A 20,734-nucleotide genomic window follows, 5' to 3' on the forward strand; every position below is an offset into this window, starting at 1 on the left:
TGAACTTTTAATAAGAAAATGTCAAAGAGATTAGGGTTCTTATTAATAAATTTAGTCTTATCTTTAAGAAATTGTGACTTGTTTACATGTGGTGTGAATGGTAAAGTTAGAATTAGAAGTATGTTGTTTAGTGTTTTTCATATTGATTTGATACATGAATTTTAACATTGGTGAAGTCTTTATCATATAGTAAGTTCATAAATTTCATTGTTTTATCGGTTTTAGATTTATTTCATACACATTAACAATTTTCATTCTCTTAAAGTTGTTAACCTTAATTAGTAAATAAACATAATTTTTCTAAACAATGCAAGTCTCTGCGGGAAATGAAATATGAACTTATCTACTTTATTACTTATACGATTTGGTACACTTGTCGATTTTGCAACAATATGTTATGATGGATGCACGAGACATTCTCATGGATTGTGAAAATTATGAATCATTTTATGGTTGTGTTTTTCGATTTCAACAACTTTGTACTCCATAACCTTTATTCTTTTATATGTGAATAATAGGTAGATCATTCCTCACAAGGAAAAATTTGTGAAATTATGGATTGGCCAAGTTATGCATTTAGGGAACACAATGTCAAATCGATATGGTTAAGTTCTATTATGGTTGGTAGTAATATATTTGTAATGCTTTGTATTATTATGATTTTTTTTCTACTTTTTTTTTGTACATGGTTGAGTCTGTCCATTGGAATATGAAGTAACTCTTGCAAAATAGTATAGGAGACTTGTGCTTATGTTGAGATGCAATACACAATGTTATCATACTACAAACATAATGAGATAAATACATCATTTGACCAAAGTCTATATGTCATGAGTCGCGCTTTTAAGGTGAATATGTATAAAAGACTAGTGGAAAATGTGTTTAAATATGTTTTGCTTCAAATTGCAAAAGAGTTTGATGGTGTCAAACATGTTGGGTTTGATAATGAACATTATGGTTGTGTATTAAGGCATACACATAGTTTACCATGTGCTTATGAATTAGCCAAATATGATCCCAAGTGTTTTTCTTTTATATGAAGTTCACATAATGTGGACTAAATTGAGCTTTTTTTATATTTATCACCTTAATCCACAACTGAGCAATATATTAATCTAATATTGCATCGCATCAAAGAAGTTGACATTATAGGGAATGTGACAATTAAACAAAAGGCAGGAGAAATTGCATGTCTAAATTTGACATATATGGTGGCCCTAATCCATAAAGTGAAGACCAAAGGCTCACAAAAGAATAAAACATCTAGATTTGAGAGGTCAAACCAAGCATGAACCATCATATTTTAAGCATGTTGATACCTTTCAGTATATGTGAGGAAGTTGTTGTACACATAAAGTCACATATCCATGGGCAAAGTTGTAGGCTCCTTATTGATGATCACAAATACTGATGTTAGATCAATTCCATCCAAGTTGTAACCCCTATATTCTTGATGTTGTTGGTGTAAAGGTCGATGGTCACTGTGAGTATCGATGCATTGAACTTTGTGAGGGATGGATAAGGAGTCATGGCCTTTTGTCCGAGTGGAACTATTTAAAGAACTTAGCCAATGTCATGATGAATACACAATATTATTAGGAAGCCATGAACGAGTCAAAGAAATGAAAAGGTCTTTGCTAGTAGATCGAAGGTTATTAGTAAGTGTCTCATTTGAATACCCATTTCAATAATTTCATGAAAAAATAATGTTCATTCATACACAACAGGTCAATTGTTTGCAGGCTAGTGTGGAGAAGTGGATGACTATGTGGGAAAAGCTTACATTACTTAGTTGTTCATACATGTAGGTTAATGTAGTAGTTCCCTAACTATATCTGCCATAACCCTCAAGGTCCCTAAACAACCTCATATATGACACAATAATATAAGTACAAATATTGTTTGCATAGATAGTGCATCCGACAAGATGTAACAAGAATGCATGTGCAACAAACTCCCAACGCCTTCCAAGAATAATCCCTAGTGCACTTTTGTCAACCAACTCAATCTTACATGTTGTCCACGACATTTGCTCATTTTTGTAGTGGCATTTGACTGTCATAGAATAATAATTCAACCAAAGCTGAGAGAGATGGTGCAATCTCCAATCATACAACTAGACAAAATTGGCCCATAATAGGGGGATGAAGTAGTACATACACATAATCAAGAGTAATGCTCATCTTACCTATCGGTAAATGAAATGAATTTGTGTCCTTATGCCACCTTTCCACAAAGGTAGATAGTAATCCCCTATCTACCACCGCATAACTTATGTTGCACAAAGGCAATAACCCATAATTTGAAACAAATTGCTTAACATTTGCATGAGGAACCCCTACTTTATTTAGCTTACAACCATAAGATATTAGTTTCAATTCTCCTCGGTCCTACGTATAACATATATGTTATCATATTATATAAATCACAAATTCATCATCAAATTAAGAACTTAAATTTTGTATACCTACCTCATTATTCCATAGTTTCAAAGCCACGTGATCAACATAGTATATAAGCAAACATGTGTCAAATGGGCCTTCAAGAAACCCTTATTCACATTTTTCACCATCACCAATCATCTTAACTACAACAACAAGGTTCACATTTAGAGCTTCACCATGGTTCCTCCTATAAACATGTCGTGGGTCTTTTTGTCTTGTAGTATCTTTGCTACTTGGGACATGGGTAGAACCATCACGTTTTGTCATAACCATTTCTCTATATGAAAATCATCATATCAAAATCAATGCATAAAAAATAATTATAACATCATGATACTAAATTTGACATACTACTTACATAACTCAAATGGTAACACCAAACCCAACCAACAAAATCAGCAAATGCAAGGAAAAAAAATCCAATTCAAATCGGACTACCTAATCCGAAAGTCACTATCGAATTTGGAAATCCATTATGGATTGGGTAATTTGGTAAAATTTTACAAGTTAATCAATCCAGAAAAAGTTTCCAAATTTGATAGTAACTTTTGAACTGGACAATCTAATTGGTATTGGAACTTTATTCTTTTTTTCTTCTCTTCACCAACCGTCATTTTCACTTGAAATCCAACTATCACAAAATGTAAACATTATTTGATGTACTTATTCTTTTGCACCAAATAGAAAAAGAGAGTGAAATTATAAGTTCTGTCTTCTACATGTGTGGAGGTGTGTCCTCGTCCTTGAAAGTTCAACTGTGAACAAAGGTTGATGCACAATGTTTGTTGGTTAGAGTAGTGGAGATGGGTGTAGAGAGATATGATGTAACAATGACCTAGAGAACAAACAAGAAGATACGGTGCAAGGAGATAGATGGAATGCAACATCGTTATGAAAGGGGAAGATGAGAGAGAACATGACATTAAGATTCTTAAGAGGGTTAATGGGGAGGTGCAGGAAGAAAAAAGGGGTGCAGAAAGAAATTGCTTTTCCTTTCTATATGAAATTGTCGCCCCGGGCCAATTATCTATGGGCAGAATAAGCCCATGTTGGCCTTTTCATGATTCATCCCGCCTCCAAAATCAAAATGGCGAGACAAATAAAAATTCCCTCGCTTTTATTTATTTTTCAAATAAAATAATAAGTAACTAGTTACCATATCAAGTCTTCCTCCACAAGTTTGTTTCTCATTTTGCCGCTGGTTTCTTCCGTTTCCGCTTCGCATGATGGAAGCTAATTACGTATCGCGAGTGTTTCGCGGTGTTCGTTTTGTTCTCCGTGGCTTCAATCCCGCCGCCGAAAGCCAGGTTTCTCTATATCCTTCTCTATTATGTTTCCCGAGAGGGTTTCTCTTCTTCCGTAAGGTTTTTTTATTTATCCCTTGAATTGCTGCTTGTGATTTTGTAGATCCGGTTTAAGCTTGAGGAAGGCGGTGGACTTGAAGCAGGGCAGTACGGTGGGAGTTGCACGCATGTCATTGTCGATAAGATTGCTTATGTGAGTTCAGTACGATTTGCTTTTCTTTAACCCTATCATCGGCCTTCATTTTAAAGAGAGGGAGAATTATGTGTTGTGCGCGTAGGACGATCCTCTGTGTGTTGCTGCTAGAAAGGATCGGAAGACGCTCGTCACTGCACTCTGGGTTGATCACAGTGCTGATATTGGAATGCCCATTGATGCTTCTTCGGTTAGTTTCTTCTTCCATTCCCTTAGTTGGAGTACCTTTCTTTAGCATGAAATGTTGACTTGAGTCCGCTTGGAACAACTTATTTGGACTTCTCTTATGGTAGAAGCACTTACAGATTAGGAAACTACCTAATGCTGTGTCCATAAGGTGTTTTCAACCTGAGTCCTCTGGGTAGTATAAGATAATAACTTATAGTTTTTGTGGAAATAATTCAGTCATTCTTTTTTTATGTTTTGAAATAACTTATGTATAAATCTTTATATTATAAGCATTTATTTAGTAAGTACTTGATTCAGCTGTTTACTTTCTCTTCGTGATGTGTAGTAAACTCAACGCGGTGGAAAGATTATGTTAGTTCCACATTATAAAAATTTAAAAAAAGATTAGAAATTCCGACCAATTAGTTAATTGGTATTGTTTGCACTGTGTCTAGACATCTTTTGACTTCCGAGTCACTTTGAGAGCCAGTGGGTGGTTCTTTTTCTTGTTCTGCTCTGTTGGATGAATTTGTAGTAATTTTAACCTTTAACTGAACAAATTGAGTTTTCCCCATTTGGCAGGTTATGTATAGACCTCCTAAAGACTTGGATGGAATACCAGGTGCAAAAGATTTGATAATGTGCTTGACTGGTTATCTACGCCAGGATCGGGATGACATTATGGTGGGTATCTGTTATACTTTACCGTGTGATTTATTCGGAGAAGGTTGTGCGCTTTGTTTTGTGAGTTTACTTGAATTCGCCTTATTTTCCCTTTTAGACCATGGTCGGCCTGATGGGTGCCAAGTTTTCTAAACCATTGGTAGCAAACAAGGTTACTCATCTCATATGCTATAAATTTGAAGGTTTGTCTCATTTTAGTAAATCCTGCCATTCACTTGTAACTGCGTGTGTATGCTTTCATTGTTCTCCTAATTGCTTCATATTACAGACTATTCAATGCTTATGATTATTTCGTTTTGTTTGTTAATTCTGTTTTAAAATTCAACTTTCAATATAGGAGAGAAGTATCTGCTTGCCAAGAGATTGGGCACAATAAAGCTAGTCAATCATCGTTGGTTGGAAGATTGGTATGTATGTGTATCCTGCTACCTTTACAAGGATGTGAATGAATCTCATCTATTTGACACTTTTTCATTTGACTTGTTGGGATTATATAAGTTTTAAGTTTTCTTCAAATGAAGTTCTGTTTATTTTTTCAGCTTGAAGGAATGGGTGCTTCTTCCTGAAGACAAATATAGCAAGAGGTTAGGCGTTATATCACTTACAAGTGCAAATATTTCACAATAAATTTTTATCCACATCCTAGCATGCAATGCAAGTGTAGCATTTCGGATATTATGTTCATGAAAGCTGAATGGGAGCAGTATTCTTCTTTCTATGCTCGCATATTTATCATACTCTTGTATATTTAGAGATTGTCTACATGCCACACTTTGTTTCGTGTTATTCGACGACTGATACAGCCCAAATACCTGTTGGGCCACACAATATATTCGACAAAGAAACAAAAGAGCAAAAGAGGCGGGGACAAGTTTATAGCAAGAGAAAACAATATAAAGAGGCTGAGGTGGACAGAATTAGTTAGAGAGAGAGAATTGGAGGATCCTAGGAAGTTTTACCTTTTCGTTATTACCTTTATATTGTTATTACCTTTATATTGTCACGACAGTGTGTGTGGGGAGGGCATTGGGTTGTTGAATGAAATATAGATTGGAGAGTACCGTTTTGGTCTCTTAAGGAGCCTAGCTTTGGACAGTAGGTTATTCCTTTTTTTTTGGCCTTTATTTCAATGAAACAGGATCTATGATCCTTTCTCATACTATCTTTTCCTCTTAGTTCATTGCTTGTTCTGTGGTTTCCTAACAATTCTGGTCCGACCTGCCAGATAACTTCATTAGAGGGTGAATGGTTAACACTCGAGCAGACAGCAAAAAACAAGGAGAACCAGTGGTTTCAGGAAAAATGGAGGAGAGGGTAGGGTATGTAGAAGAAGTTATTCGAATGAAAGCAATCATGGAAGAGTTGCGTCTGCAAGCAACTCAAAATTACTCAGCACTAGAAGAGATGAGAAAAGAAGCTGCAGAAAATCAAACAAAAATGATGGAGTTGATGACGAGGAGTTTTGAAAAGAGAATATATGAAGAGGGTGAAGGTTCTGTGGGAAACAAAAAAACAGAGACTAAGGAAAATACCAAGGGTGGAGCGAGTTTTACAGCTCTAGAAGGGGATGCTTTGGCAGAGTTTCAACAATCAATAAAAAGGATTGAATTACCAGCATTCACGGGCGAGGATCCGGCTGGGTGGATTTCGAGAGCGGAGATTTACTTCAAGGTCCAGGAGACCAGCGAGACGGTGAAAGTACATCTGGCTCATTTGTGCATGGAAGGAGGGACAATCCATTTTTTCAATTCGTTGTTAAACGATTATGAGGTGTTGTCATGGGATAATTTGAAGAGGGAGTTGCTTGAACGTTACGGAGGAATAGGGGAAGGGAGTGTATATGATCAACTGACGACGCTGAACCAAACAGGGAACATGGATGAATATATTGGACGATTTGAATGCCTGATCGCCCAAATTCCTAAGCTCCACGATGAACAATATTTTTCATATTTTACCCATGGGCTCAGGGAGGAGGTCCGAGCGAAGGTGCGAAGCTTACATATCGCAAACCCTCTAACCAGGGGACGTTTGATGAACGTTGCTCGTGCTATTGACCTGGAGGTGTCGGGACGAAGCAGAGGGTGGCATAGGCGGAACGAAGCACAGGTAATAGGAGGTGACAATTCGGGTCACAAAACTGGATCCAACGTAATAGGACGAGTGGGTCAAAAAGGGTATGGGTCTAAGGGTTGGAGTAATGGGTCAGGCCCAAACTGGAAGAGTGGTGCAAATGATAAGGGATCAGGGGGAGCACGTGAAAGGGGCGTGCGTCACTTATCTTATCAGGATTTGGTGGATAGGAAAAAGAAAGGGCTGTGTTTCAAGTGTGGTGGGCCGTATGGGCCAAATCATCAATGCCCAATTAAACAATTAAGGGCCATAGTAGCCGAGAATGAAATTCAGATTGAATATGAAGATGAAGAAGGAACCCAAAAAAGTGACGACGAGGGCGAAACGGAGGAAGCCGATGGAGTTTGTAGTGCAATCAGTCTCTTCGTGCTGGAGAAAGAGACTCGAGATGCGCCCAGAACGATGAAACTAAAAGGGATGATCAAAGGAGTACCTCTTCTCATTTTGATAGATTCCGGAGCGTCTCACAACTTCATTTCGAGAAGGTTAGTGAAAGCAATGGAATGGGAGTGGCAAAATACGCGGAAAATGCGTATTTTGATGGGAGATGGGCATCAAACAGAAACAGCTGGGGTTTGTCGGGGGTTGAAGATTGTTCTTGAAACAGGGGAGTTCGTAGTGGATGCGTTTTTATTCGAACTTGAGGATATTGATCTTATCCTTGGCATGGCATGGTTGGAGTCGTTGGGAGAGATGCGGGTAGATTGGAAGAAGCAAATCATGAAGCTTAATTTGACCCAAGGAATTAAAGTACTGCGAGGGACAGAGCAAAGTGAATCTTTGAGTGCTAATCTTTACAAGTTCGAAATCGAAGGGGAGGCTAAGAAGGAAGAGGAAACTAATCAAACTCTGTTGGAAAAATTAAAACAGACGATGGGTCAATATGAAGATGTGTTCAAGGACCCAGAAGGTCTACCTCCAAAATGCCAAAAGGAGCACTACATCAACTTGCTTCCCGGAAGTGCACCAGTTAACGTGAGACCTTACCGGTATCCGTTTCACCAGGAAAATGAGATAGAGAATCAGGTTCGTTCCTTGCTGGAAGTGGGGCATGTTCGGCATAGTCAAAGTGCTTTCTCAAGCCCGGTAATCCTGGTGAAAAAGAAAAACAAGCGTTGGCGAATGTGTGTAGATTATAGAGCGTTGAACAAGGTGACGGTACCTGACAAATTCCCAATTCTCGTAATTGAAGAGCTCTTGGACGAGTTGCATGGAGCTAAGTATTTTTCAAAATTAGATCTCACTTCCGGGTATCATCAAGTCAGGATGAGGGACCAAGACATAGAGAAGACGACCTTCTGAACCCATGAGGGACATTACGAGTACTTGGTAATGCCCTTCGGACTCATGAACGCACCTTCAACATTTCAAGCTTTAATGAATGAAGTTTTTAAGAAGATGTTGAGAAAGGGAGTCCTGGTATTTTTCGATGACATATTGATATATGGAAAGGATTGGGAAGAGCATCTAACAAACCTCACTAAGGTATTACAGCTGTTAAGGGAGAATATTTTATTTGCAAATAAAGAGAAATGTAGTTTCGGGAGTAGTAGTGTTAACTACCTGGGACATGTGATATCAGAGAAAGGAGTTTTTGTAGACCCTGAGAAGGTAACAAGTGTGGTTGACTGGCCCGTGCCAAAGAATGTAAAAGGCGTGAGGGGCTTCTTGGGCCTCACAGGTTATTATAGGAAATTTGTGAAGAACTATGGAAACGTGGCGCGCCCCTTAACTGAATTGACGAAGAAAGATAACTTTAGTTGGAATGAAAATGCCCACAAAGCTTTTGATGAGTTGAAGAGATTGATAACAACTGCTCCATGTCTTTGTTTGCCCAACTTTGAGAAGGAATTTGAACTTGAGTGTGATGCATCAGGTACTGGGGTTGGGGCCATTCTGATGCAGGACAGGCAACCAATCGCCTACTATAGCAAGGCTCTAAGCCCAAAGAATCTGTCCAAATCAGCGTATGAGAAAGAATTGATGGCCGTAGTTTTATCCATCCAACATTGGAGACCATATTTGCTCGGGCGAAAATTTAAGGTTTTTTCTGATCAGAAAAGCCTTAAACAACTATTGCAGCAGCGCATCACAACAGGGAGCCAACAAAATTGGGTAGCAAAGTTATTGGGGTATAACTTTGAAATAGTGTACAAGCCGGGTTGTGGGAATAAAGGTGCGGATGCACTGTCGCGGAGTAAGGACGCTGCAGCTTTAAGAAAACTGGTCACAGAGCCAATTTGGATGGATTATCCTGCAATAGTTGATGAGGCGCATAAGGATGGGGAGCTGGTGGAGATTATTACAGCACTGAAAGAGGGAAGAGTTGAGGGTAAGTATACAGGATTCAGCTATCAACAAGGTGTACTGCAGTATAAAGGCAGGTTAGTCATTTCATCTCAATCACCTTGGATTCCTGAATTGTTGAAAGAGTTGCATGCATCTCCCCAATCCGGACATTTTGGTTTCTACCGAACATATAGACGGGCTACGGCGAACTTATATTGGAAAGGGATGAAGGGGGATATCATGAAATTTGTTCAAGAATGTGACACATGTCAACGTCAAAAATATATAACTGCTGCCCCAGGAGGATTGTTACAACCCATGCCAATTCCGGAAGAAGTTTGGGAGGACATAAGCTTAGATTTTATTACAAACTTACCAAAATCCAAGGGATTTGATACGGTGTTGGTGGTTGTTGATAGACTTACAAAATATAGCCATTTCATTCCAGTAAAACATCCTTTTACTGCTAAGAGCATCGCTGAGATTTTTATCAGAGAGGTAGTTCGCTTACATGGGGTACCTAAATCAGTGGTAAGTGACAGAGATCCTACATTCATAAGTGCTTTTTGGAGGGAATTTTTCAGGCTACAGGGGACTAAGTTAAGGATGAGTTCAGCGTATCATCCACAAACCGATGGTCAAACAGAAGTAACCAATCGATGCCTAGAGACATACCTACGTTGTTTCATCACTGATCAACCGAAAGTGTGGATTAATTGGCTGCCGTGGGCAGAATTGTGGTTGAACACCACTTACCATGAATCTATAGGAACTACACCCTTTGAGGCGGTTTATGGGAGGCCTCCCCCAAGGATTATTCCAGTTGTAAGAGGAGAGGTGAAAGTAGAGGCAGTTCAGCGTGAATTAGTTGATAGAGATGAAGCTATTCGTCAGCTGAAGGGACACTTGGTGCGTTCCCAGGATCGTATGAAGGCACAAGCAAACAAACATCGAAAGGAGAGAAGTTTTGAGATAGGGGACATGGTGTTTCTCAAACTGAAACCTCACAGGCAACACTCGGTTATTTCGCGCATTAGTCCTAAGCTTAGTGCAAGGTACTACGGACCTTTTGAAGTCATTGAAAGGATCGGAGAGGTAGCTTATCGGTTGCAGTTACCACCTAATTCAAAAATCCACCCTGTGTTTCATGTTTCGCTGCTCAAGAAGGCCATTGGGGAGTATAAAACAGCAGAAGGACTGCCCACAGGGCTAGAAGAGGACCAATCAGAGGTATGGTTACCCCAGAAAGTGTTGGCTACTAGAAGCATACTCAAGGGGGGAGAAAGGGTTAACCAATGGTTGGTGCATTGGCTAGGAAAAACAGTAGAAGAAGCAACGTGGGAGGATGAGATGTCAATGAAGGTCCAATTTCCAACTTTTAGTCTTGAGGACAAGACTATCTTTCAAGAGGGCGGTATTGATACAGCCCAAATACCTGTTGGGCCACACAATATATTCGACAAAGAAACAAAAGAGCAAAAGAGGTGGGGACAAGTTTATAGCAGGAGAAAACAAAATAAAGAGGCTGAGGTGGACAAAATTAGATAGAGAGAGAGAATTGGAGGATCCTAGGAAGTTTTACCTTTTCGTTATTACCTTTATATTGTTATTACCTTTATATTGTCAGGACAGTGTGTGTGGGGAGGGCATTGGGTTGTTGAATGAAATATAGATTGGAGAGTACCGTTTTGGTCTCTTAAGGAGCCTAGCTCTGGACAGTAGGTTATTCCTTCTGTTTTTGGCCTTTATTTCAATGAAACAGGATCTATGATCCTTTCTCATACTATCTTTTCCTCTTAGTTCATTGCTTGTTCTGTGGTTTCCTAACAACGACCTTGATAATGATTGCGGGATATGATCTCATTACTCAAGGAAAATATAGCTCAACTGTACTTGGGTAGACTATAAGATGTCATTTGCTCTACTCAACATCTTATTGCCAATAAGAATAATGCACCACGTCGTCGTTAGTACTCGCATTCTTTAGCATTCCTTGATGATTTATGACTTACACTTATGCACTTTCCATGTTCAAATAGTGTCACATAATAAGGAAAATTCATTAAGTTTTACTTTAAACTAACTGTCATCGAGTCTTGTGGATGAACTACTTAGTCATACAATATAGAAAATGAAAACGCGGCTTATTGTAAGAGGCATTTCAGCTTATAGTTGAAGATTTGTGATTAAATCACTTGTTCTTCCTAAGATTAGATTACTTTCTATAAGCTTTTAAAAGATCTTATCTTTGCAACTAATTACTGAAGCTTTGTTCCTTTTCAATAGTGGTTACGAACTAGAAATGACGGAGGAAGAGGCCAAGGATTCTGAGGAAGAGGGTGAAGATTCTAAGCTGGGACAATCAGGTGGGAGAAATATACAACAAAGCTCCCTTGGTTCAAAATTTGGGCATGCTGGAACTCATGGATTGTTGAAATCAGTAAAAGAGGCATCGAGCAACTTACCAGATTCTACTGGTCCACGGGTTTTGCCAAATTTCAATAATGGTGAAGACTCTTTAACCATTCCCGGAAACAAGAGAAAATCTGATCAAGCCTCTAGCTTTTATAATGTTGATGACTCAAGGATACGCTATCAGACTCCTGATATTTCTAAATTACCTGACAAATATACAAACACCACTGAGTCTAAGAATGCTGATTTTCCAAAGGCACTTGGCTGCCAGGACCCTGGCAATACGGCAAATACTAAATCATCTGTTCAGCAGTCCGGTCTGCATGGTAACACTACGGAGTCTAAGAAGTTGATAAGTGAATTGACATCAACATCTGCAAGTGCAGCTGGAGTTGCACATTCAAATGAAAAGCTTAGAACCACAAGTTATTCTAGAAAGAACCAAAGTGAATTTTCTGTCCCAAGGATATTAGACGGAAGCTCCGGCATAGAAGGCAACAAATGTGAAAACAGTAAGGTTGACGAGGCAATTGGGTTTATGAAATCTACCAGTTTTGAAATTTCTGGGAGAGGAAATGATTTTACTAAAGAGGATGAACCAATTAGTTTATTGTCTCAAAAGAGGATAAATGAACCTTCTTTTACGAAATTAAAATCAAGAAAGGTGTCTTCTGATGCAAAAGTCTCCATCCAATCGGCAAATGGTAAACCTCAAGGATTAAAAGTGACGTCTCAGGTTGATGAGCCACCCAAAGCCGGTCCTAACACCAACTCACTGGCATTTGATGAGCATTTCTCAAGAAATCCCAGCCCAGAATCTGCACAGTGTGATAGTGTCTATCAGAATAGTCCACAGACAGCTATTCGGAGCTTAAGTGAGTCTAAAATTAGTGGCAAGCCTGATGTCACAAGTTCTGGAATGCGAGAAGTTGGTGGTAATGAAATCGGGCTGCATATTACCAAAAGTCTTGATTCTTCATCAAAGGGAAACAAAATCTCACATAATGTGGAATCCGGTGGTTGTACTAACTTGGATTTAAGCAATGAAGAATGTAATAAACTGGTTAGAAAATCACCCACAAAGAAGTCAGTTGTCAAGGGAATTTCGGGTTCTAAACCTAGAGTAGGTGCCACTGCTACACATAAAAGATCACTTTCCTTGAATAAAACTAACCTTGGTGAAGGTGTAGCTTTATGCAGCGAAAGCGAAGAGATTTGTGATGCGAAGATGCATCAGGGTTGTCACCAAAACCGGGATATTAACAAAACGATGGAGCAAGATGCAGTAAGTAAAAATGCAAATGATGCTTCTGACAGAGCTGAGTTCTTGACGGATGAAACAGAGGCTCCAGATGATAAATATGAATTTGAGTTTGGAATGGCACTAAATAAAGAATCAGTCCATGCTTCGGAAAAGCCGAATAGAGCAACAAAAGAGAAGTCAGAAGCAATTTTCCCTGCAACAAAATGTGAAGAGGCAAATCGTCCTAAGAGAGGCACAAATAAAGCAGAAATACAGAAAACGTCTTCGCTGTTAGTAAAGACTCAAGCAAGAGAATGTGCTGCTGGTAAAGCCAATGCCACAGTTAATAAATACGCAGGCGATGCTGGTGACAGAACTGAGACTTTGGATGATGAAACCGAAGATCCAGATGACAAACTTAAAAATGTGTTAGGAGTGGCACCTGAAGAAGAATTGGTTCATCCTTCCAAAAAACGAGATAAATCCACTAAGGTTCACCCTTCAAGAAAACAAGATAAATCTACAGAAGAGAAGCCAGAAGCAATTTGTCCCGCGCCAAAATGTGACGAGGCAATGCCTCCTCAAGGTGTCACAAATAAAACCGAAAAACAGAAGCCATCTTCACTGGTAGTAAGGAAACGTCCTGCTGGTAAAGCCAAGGCCACAGTTGCCAAGCATTTATCGAAACCTAAAGTTGTAGTATCTACGGAGAAGATTCCTAATGAAACGGGGCACGAGGCAGAGATAGAAACTGTGGAAGAAATGCCCTCTTCTGCTGATAAACGTGACAAGTCGGCCTTAGCAAGAAATAAGTCAGAGACTTTAGCTGAAGAAGAGAAGGAGAATAGACCAATTGATTTAATGCAGGATCCTGTGAAGGGCAGAAGCAATGGCAAATCAACCAATAAATGTAATGTAAGGCGAACAAATATCAAGTCGACTAAAGTGGGGCCCATTCCATCTATATCAGAATCTAACACGAGAGTAAAAACTGAAGCGGCATATTTTATATTAAGCGGTCACCGTCTACAGAGAAAAGAGTTTGAGCAAGTAATCAAGCGCTTAAGTGGAAGGGTTTGCGGGGTTTCTTCTCACAAGTGGTCATATCAGGCGACACACTTCATAGCTCCAGACCCCTTACGCAGGACTGAGAAATTCTTTGCCGCGGCTGCATCAGGAAGGTAAGGAATATCAGACAAACTAAAATAAAGTTCATATACAATGTCCCTGCTTAAACACGGTGTGTTCAAACCAAAGCAAGCCGGGAAGGAAATCTTTTATTGTTAGTATAACAATGTAGTTTGGCTTTCTTTGATTATAAATAAAAATTCAATCTTTTGGTGGAATGCAGGTGGATTCTGAATACGGATTACCTAACTGCCAGCAGTCAGGAAGGAAGACTCTTGGCGGAGGAGCCGTATGAGTGGCACAGGAATGGTCTCAGTGAGGATGGAGCAATCAATATGGAGGCTCCGAGAAAGTGGCGGCTAGTTAAAGAAAAAACAGGTCATGGCGCCTTCTATGGAATGCGTATTGTTGTATACGGTGATTGCATTGCTCCGCCTTTGGTATGTTTTGTTTAATGTTCTTTTACTACTTGCCAATGCTACCCTGACTTTCATCCGAATTGTAATAGACTTTAGGGATGGTCTCTATTTTTAATGCAGTTTTTGTTTGTATAATCAATCAATGAAAACGAGTTTCCAACCATTTCAACTGCGTTTTATTGACGATGACTTGTATTTCTGCTCCAACACAATTGTTTTACAGGATACTCTTAAACGTGTCATCAAAGCTGGCGATGGAACAATATTAGCGACTTCTCCTCCTTATACAAAATTCATTGGGACCGGAGTCGACTATGCTGTAGTTAGCCCTGGCATGCCACATGTTGATATCTGGGTCCAAGAGTTCTTAAAACATGAGATACCTTGTGTTGTAGCGGACTATTTGGTTGAGTATGTTTGCAAGCCCGGGTTCTCCCTCGGGAAGCATGTGTTATACGGCTCTCATGTTTGGGCAGAGAAATCCTTTGATAAACTTAAAAGCAAAGCAGAAGAGATTGTTGCTCCTGAGGATTTGAGTAGTGATGATGATGATGATGATAATGATAATGATATAACTTGCCAAGTGTGTGGATCCCGCGACAGAGGAGATGTAATGCTGATTTGTGGTGATGAAAGTGGTTCTGTTGGGTGTGGAGTGGGTACCCACATCGATTGCTGCGATCCTCCGCTAACAGACGTCCCTGAGGACGACTGGTTTTGTTCAAAATGCAGTACCACCCGAAACTCCTCAAACAATCCCACTAAAAGGAAAAAGAATGTTTTATCATAAGCTAAGACCAAGTGATTGTTTTACCTTTGTACCTTCCTTTCTATGTCTTTAGTTGTCATCTACACAACAATAATGCTAATGTATAATCATTTGTAATTAACAAAATTAACTTATTTCAAACATGTTTTTATCGACTTGGGGTTGAATGGCAAGAGGTTCTAACCAGTCAAAGTGTTACATATTCTGAACATAGTTTGTGTAAAAACGGTAATTTTTCTTTCTAATTAATTTTATTAGTAATTTTTCAAGATATTAAATTTTGAATTTAGATATTTTAATTTAGAAAAGGTACACAGTTTTACATGTAGCTACTATTGAAAAGTGTACGATAGTTCTCATATGCCATAAATAGTCATAATAATTGATTGATTAAAAACATGTTGAAGAGGATAAACTGGATCTTTTCAATATACAAAGTACATGAACGAAAGATGAAAAAGTAAGTTGAAAGTTTCTTACCAGTATTTGGGAAAGTAATTTGTTAAAATAGTTAACAAAATACGGATTTTTTTTTCTCACATAGCATAATTTTTTTTATTTACCACAGTACACAGTAACCAATATTTACACAATCAAATTCTGAATTTTATTTCAATAATTTTCACAAAAAGTATATTAAAATTTAGTTTTGAAAAACCGAAATCTAATTTTATCAAAGATTTAAACAGTTTTCGAAAATAGTTGAAAACGTTTTTTGACCGTTGAAAGCTAAAATAATTTTCAAAAACCAGTGAAAATTATGTTAACAATTTTCGAAAATTGTATTAACGCTCGAAAATCGTTTACCACATTTTAAAAATTTTAATTTTTAATTTAAATATTAATAAATAATTCATTTCTTTTAATATTTTAATATAATTTTTTAAATTTAATAAATGTTTTAAATTACTTTTATAAAATTTAAAAAATATTTTAATAATATTAAAATAAACTAAATATTTTTAAATTTTATAATAAAATAATTTAAAATTATTTATAAATTCAAAAAAATTATATTAAAATATTAAAATAACATAATCATTTATCAAAATTTAAATTAAAAAACAAAATTTAAAAAGATATGTTAAACGGTTTTCTTTAACATTTTTTTAAAATTCTATTTTTAAATTAAAATTAATAAATAACTAATTTATTTTAATATGTTAAAATTAATAAATAACTAATTTCTTCCGTAATTTTTACATTATTATTATTATTATTATTAATTTCATAATAATTTATAAAATAATAAAATATGAAAAATAAACTAAATAATTTTAAATTTCATATAAAAATAATTTCAAAATTTTGTTAAATTCCAAAAAACTTACAGTAATATATTATAATAAAAAAAAAATCATATCTCAAAAATTAAAAAATATGTTAAACACCTAATTTTAAAAATATGTATTAAAATATTAAAATAAATTAAATATTTAATAAAATTAAAATTAAAAAATATGTTAAACGGTTTTTGAAATAAGTTAACATGTTAGGGTTTGACATAAATTTTTAAATTATACTTTTTATTTAAAATTTTAATAAATAATTCATCTATCTTCATAATTTAATATAATTTTTTCAACTTAACAAATTTTTTAAATTATTTTTATTATAAAATTTAAAAATATTAATTCATTTTAATATAATTTAATATATTTGATTACTTTAATAATTATTATGATAATTATAATTCTAATAGTAAAACTAAAAATGATAATAATAAAAATAATAACATAAAATCTGATTTAATATATTTTAACAAACTAAATTATATTAAAATAATAAAATAATTTTATTATTTATTAAATTTAAATTAAAAAATAAAATTTGAAAAAATAACATATGTTAACAGTTTTTGAAAACATTCAACAGATTTTTTAAAATTTTATTTTAAAATTTAAAATAATAATAAATATATTATTTTAATACTTTAATAAGATTTAGTATGTTAAAATATATTATTATTTTTATTATTATTTTAATTACATTATAATATTAAAACAATAAAATATATTAAATTTTATTAAAATAAATTAAATATTTTGAAATTTTATAATAAAAGGATTTTAAATAAATTTCAATTCAAAAAATTATATTAAAATAAATGAATTAAAATTAATATTATCAAATGTGTTGTGACCATCTTACAAACGATGATTGATTTTCGTGATGTGAGGAAATAATAACCTGTGGCCATACTAACAAGGAAATATAGATAGCTCGTGAGGCGTCCGAAGAACATGCCCTTAACAATTGAGGAGGTCGCAATGTATGCAACAAACGTTTATTTGCATCTAGTTAGCAACATGTTTATTTGATGATATCTTGACTTATGTTAATTTACATGTAATACTAGCGTTTGAATTATGTCTTATGTTGTTTTGAACTTCAAATTAATGTTTGAAATTAAAGAACCTCGTATTTATTATTTTCATTTATATAATTTGTTTATATAATATAAATATTAGAGTTGATGCAAGTCTACATAACTAGTATTCACGCCTTTGCAACCTCCTAAGATAAAAAGATGGTCATGCCCGAACCTCTGAGTAACAATGGGTAGACGATATGATATCCACCATCAGTAAAGGACAACCTTCTTATAAGTGAACGTGTAAAGATAAAATTATTAAATGGAAATTACTTTATACTGGTACAAAATACTAATAATTTACTTGCATAAAATGAGAACCGTGAACATGTCCTATACTTATTAGTCGATATTATCTTATATTAGAAGGTGGTCTACTACATAGTGAGAAGAGTGTATTATTTTGAACCGATGACAAACAAACTAGATGACATTTGTTGATTAGCAATAGCGTAATCCATGTATGGTATAATCATCCATTTATTTATATTAGCATGTAATTAATGAAACAAATTGTTATGAAAGAAAAAGGTAAGACATAATAAGTAAAGTATAAAGTATAGCAACACGTACCCTTAATTTTGAGTCGACTAGGAAATACTTCATTGGTTCTTCTAATCGATCATAACTTCCTATTAATCTTGCATATTTATCATGTCATTGACTAAATCAAGATCTTGCATCAAATTTAGCTTTAGATGATATGTCTTTTTTGATGAAGAATTATCATGTCTTGAATGCAAAACGTCTATTGATAAATTTGATAAAAACACTCACTTTCTTACATTTTCCTAATTCCATCAATATCTCCTGATATAAATTATTTTATAAAATAAAAATAAAAATTAATAGTAAAGTAACACACATTTACATTTATTTGACACATACTATAAGAATAAATTGGTCATAAAAATATAAATTTTTATATATTTTTAAAATATAAAAAAATAAAAAAGAAGATATTATTAAATAAATGTAAAAAATATTATTTGATATATACTATAAAAATAATGTAACATCCGAAAATATATAGTGTAAACTATATAAATAGTAGTCAGCATTATAATATGATAGAACAGTTAAAGACTTGCAGATAAAGAGTTAATCTTACAGTCCATCCACAATGACTATAAAATTTGAAACTTTATATACAATAGAGTATTTCAAATCTATACAAAACAACTCAGAAATCCTAACTAAACTAAACAGCAGCGTCATCACCCTCCAAGGCCTGCTCTAGGGGCACCTCGTCTACCTCTGCTCACATCCAAATGGATGATCATCGCAAAAGAAAACACCACATGAACAACATACAAACACAAGTAGAAGGGTGAGCTAAATATACAAAGATCATACAATAATAATAGCCTAAAACATGCAAAGTTCATTCAAAACAAAGTATACTAGATCACACATCCTAATATATTATATTCTAGACTTGACTCGTTTGGACTTAGAATGATTGTCGAGCTATGGCGGGTCATGCACTCGTGGTGACCTCTACTGCTTTGCAAAGTCGTTGCCAATGGGTTTCACCCTACCACACTTACGAGGTTAGTCTCTTCCGGGCCTTGAGGCATACTGGAAGCCATCAAGACTAAGACCTCCTGCTACTCCTCACGACATGGTTCAATCCTCTCTACTTGAGAATGAAAGACCATTGGAGTTTCAGGATAACCATCAAGGCTGAGCTCCTGCATTCATTCTAAACAACTTGGAATCTCACCAAGAGATTCTACAATGAATCTTATATTCACCCCTTTGAATCACATACTTTTATTTGTAATTGAACCCACAATACTTCTCAATTATATACAAACATCCACCTTCAAACATAATTCACAATACATACCACAAGTAATTTAATCAAACTCAATACAAAGTAATAAAGAGTAAATTGTTCCAGACCTTACGCTCCGCGCACCCAACTTGCAAGGCAAAATCAGGAGTCCCTCGCACAGCGACTTGTCTCGCTATTCGAATTAACTCGCAGAGGTACCAGACCTCAACCTCTAGCATAACGCCCCAGGTTGCTATGCAAGAACCCAGACAGAGACCAACCTTCCCAAACCACTCGCTATGCTTCCTTTTTCGCTATTCGAATAAAATTAGAAATAACTCCAGACCCCAACCAGGCGCATAGCGCCCTGATTCGCCATGCGAACCACTAGACAGAGAGCAACCCTCTCCAACCATTCGCACAACACTCAAACTCGTTGTGCGAATGTTCAGACAGAGAACAACCTCTCAAGTCATTCGCACAGCGCACCAACTCGCTGTACGAATGCCCTTGGTAGAGAGCAGCTCGCCATAGCGACTCGCTATGCGAAACTATTCGCACAACGAGTCTGCATAATCTGCAGAACGAAATTCTGCAGATTTATGCAACTCAACCACAACATACCAATTCTAACTAATTTTCCCAACTTCTAACACCCATAAATTGTATTTTATACCTAATTAGACTTATATAAGTGATTCTAAACCTTTCTACTATCAATCTAAAGTAATTAAGACTCAATTCCTACTCTAAAACTCTAAATTCAATAACTTAAGGACCCAACTTCAATTCTACCACTTTTCACCTATTTCTGACTATTTTGATGACTCTAACAAGTCACAATAAACCTACCTAGACTCCCCCAAACGACCAAAAGAGCCCTTGACCTATAACTCTCAAATTCACTACCTCACTTCCTCTAAAAATGCCCCCCAAAACCATAATTCACTTAACCATCTACCTAATAACTATCATAACAGTTTTAACATCTCTAATAACTCAATTACAACAATATATCTTATCCAAATCAATTCACAAACATCAATTCACAGTTTTACATTTAGACATTCACATACATCCAATTCAATCCACTCCAAAAATACAAATTATGCTATAAACAACAGAATAACACATAACTCAGCATATACACATCTTATACAATAATTTAAAAACAGTATCTAACTCTCCTTACCTCAAAGATAACTGCCCAGCTCACAAGATTACTCCCACAGTACCTTGCACTGCAAGGAAACTCGACAGAACCTACAAATCACCAATTGGTGATCAAGAACAGCTCTTAGAGCTAGAATTGGACAGAGAATTGAAGAGGAACAACACAAGGTACATGCAACCAGCAGAATTGCATGATCTAGGTTCCAAAACAGTGGAGA

The 20,734-nt window shown here is 36.0% G+C and overlaps 1 protein-coding gene across 1 annotated transcript; it reads left to right on the top strand.

The window, feature by feature from the left end:
• Window positions 1-3,571: 3,571 nt before the first annotated feature.
• On the top strand, window positions 3,572-15,369 carry LOC108326517 (BRCT domain-containing protein At4g02110). Its single transcript, XM_017560069.2, has 10 exons — window positions 3,572-3,751; window positions 3,852-3,941; window positions 4,027-4,131; window positions 4,692-4,793; window positions 4,891-4,975; window positions 5,131-5,200; window positions 5,333-5,377; window positions 11,502-14,054; window positions 14,225-14,441; window positions 14,644-15,369. The coding sequence occupies exons 1-10, from the start codon at window positions 3,668-3,670 to the stop codon at window positions 15,208-15,210; spliced, it is 3,918 nt and encodes a 1,305-aa protein (XP_017415558.2). The 5' UTR covers window positions 3,572-3,667; the 3' UTR covers window positions 15,211-15,369.
• Window positions 15,370-20,734: the final 5,365 nt, after the last annotated feature.

Source organism: Vigna angularis, chromosome 3 (genome assembly GCF_016808095.1).
Source record: "Vigna angularis cultivar LongXiaoDou No.4 chromosome 3, ASM1680809v1, whole genome shotgun sequence".
NCBI classification, from domain to species: Eukaryota; Viridiplantae; Streptophyta; class Magnoliopsida; order Fabales; family Fabaceae; genus Vigna; species Vigna angularis.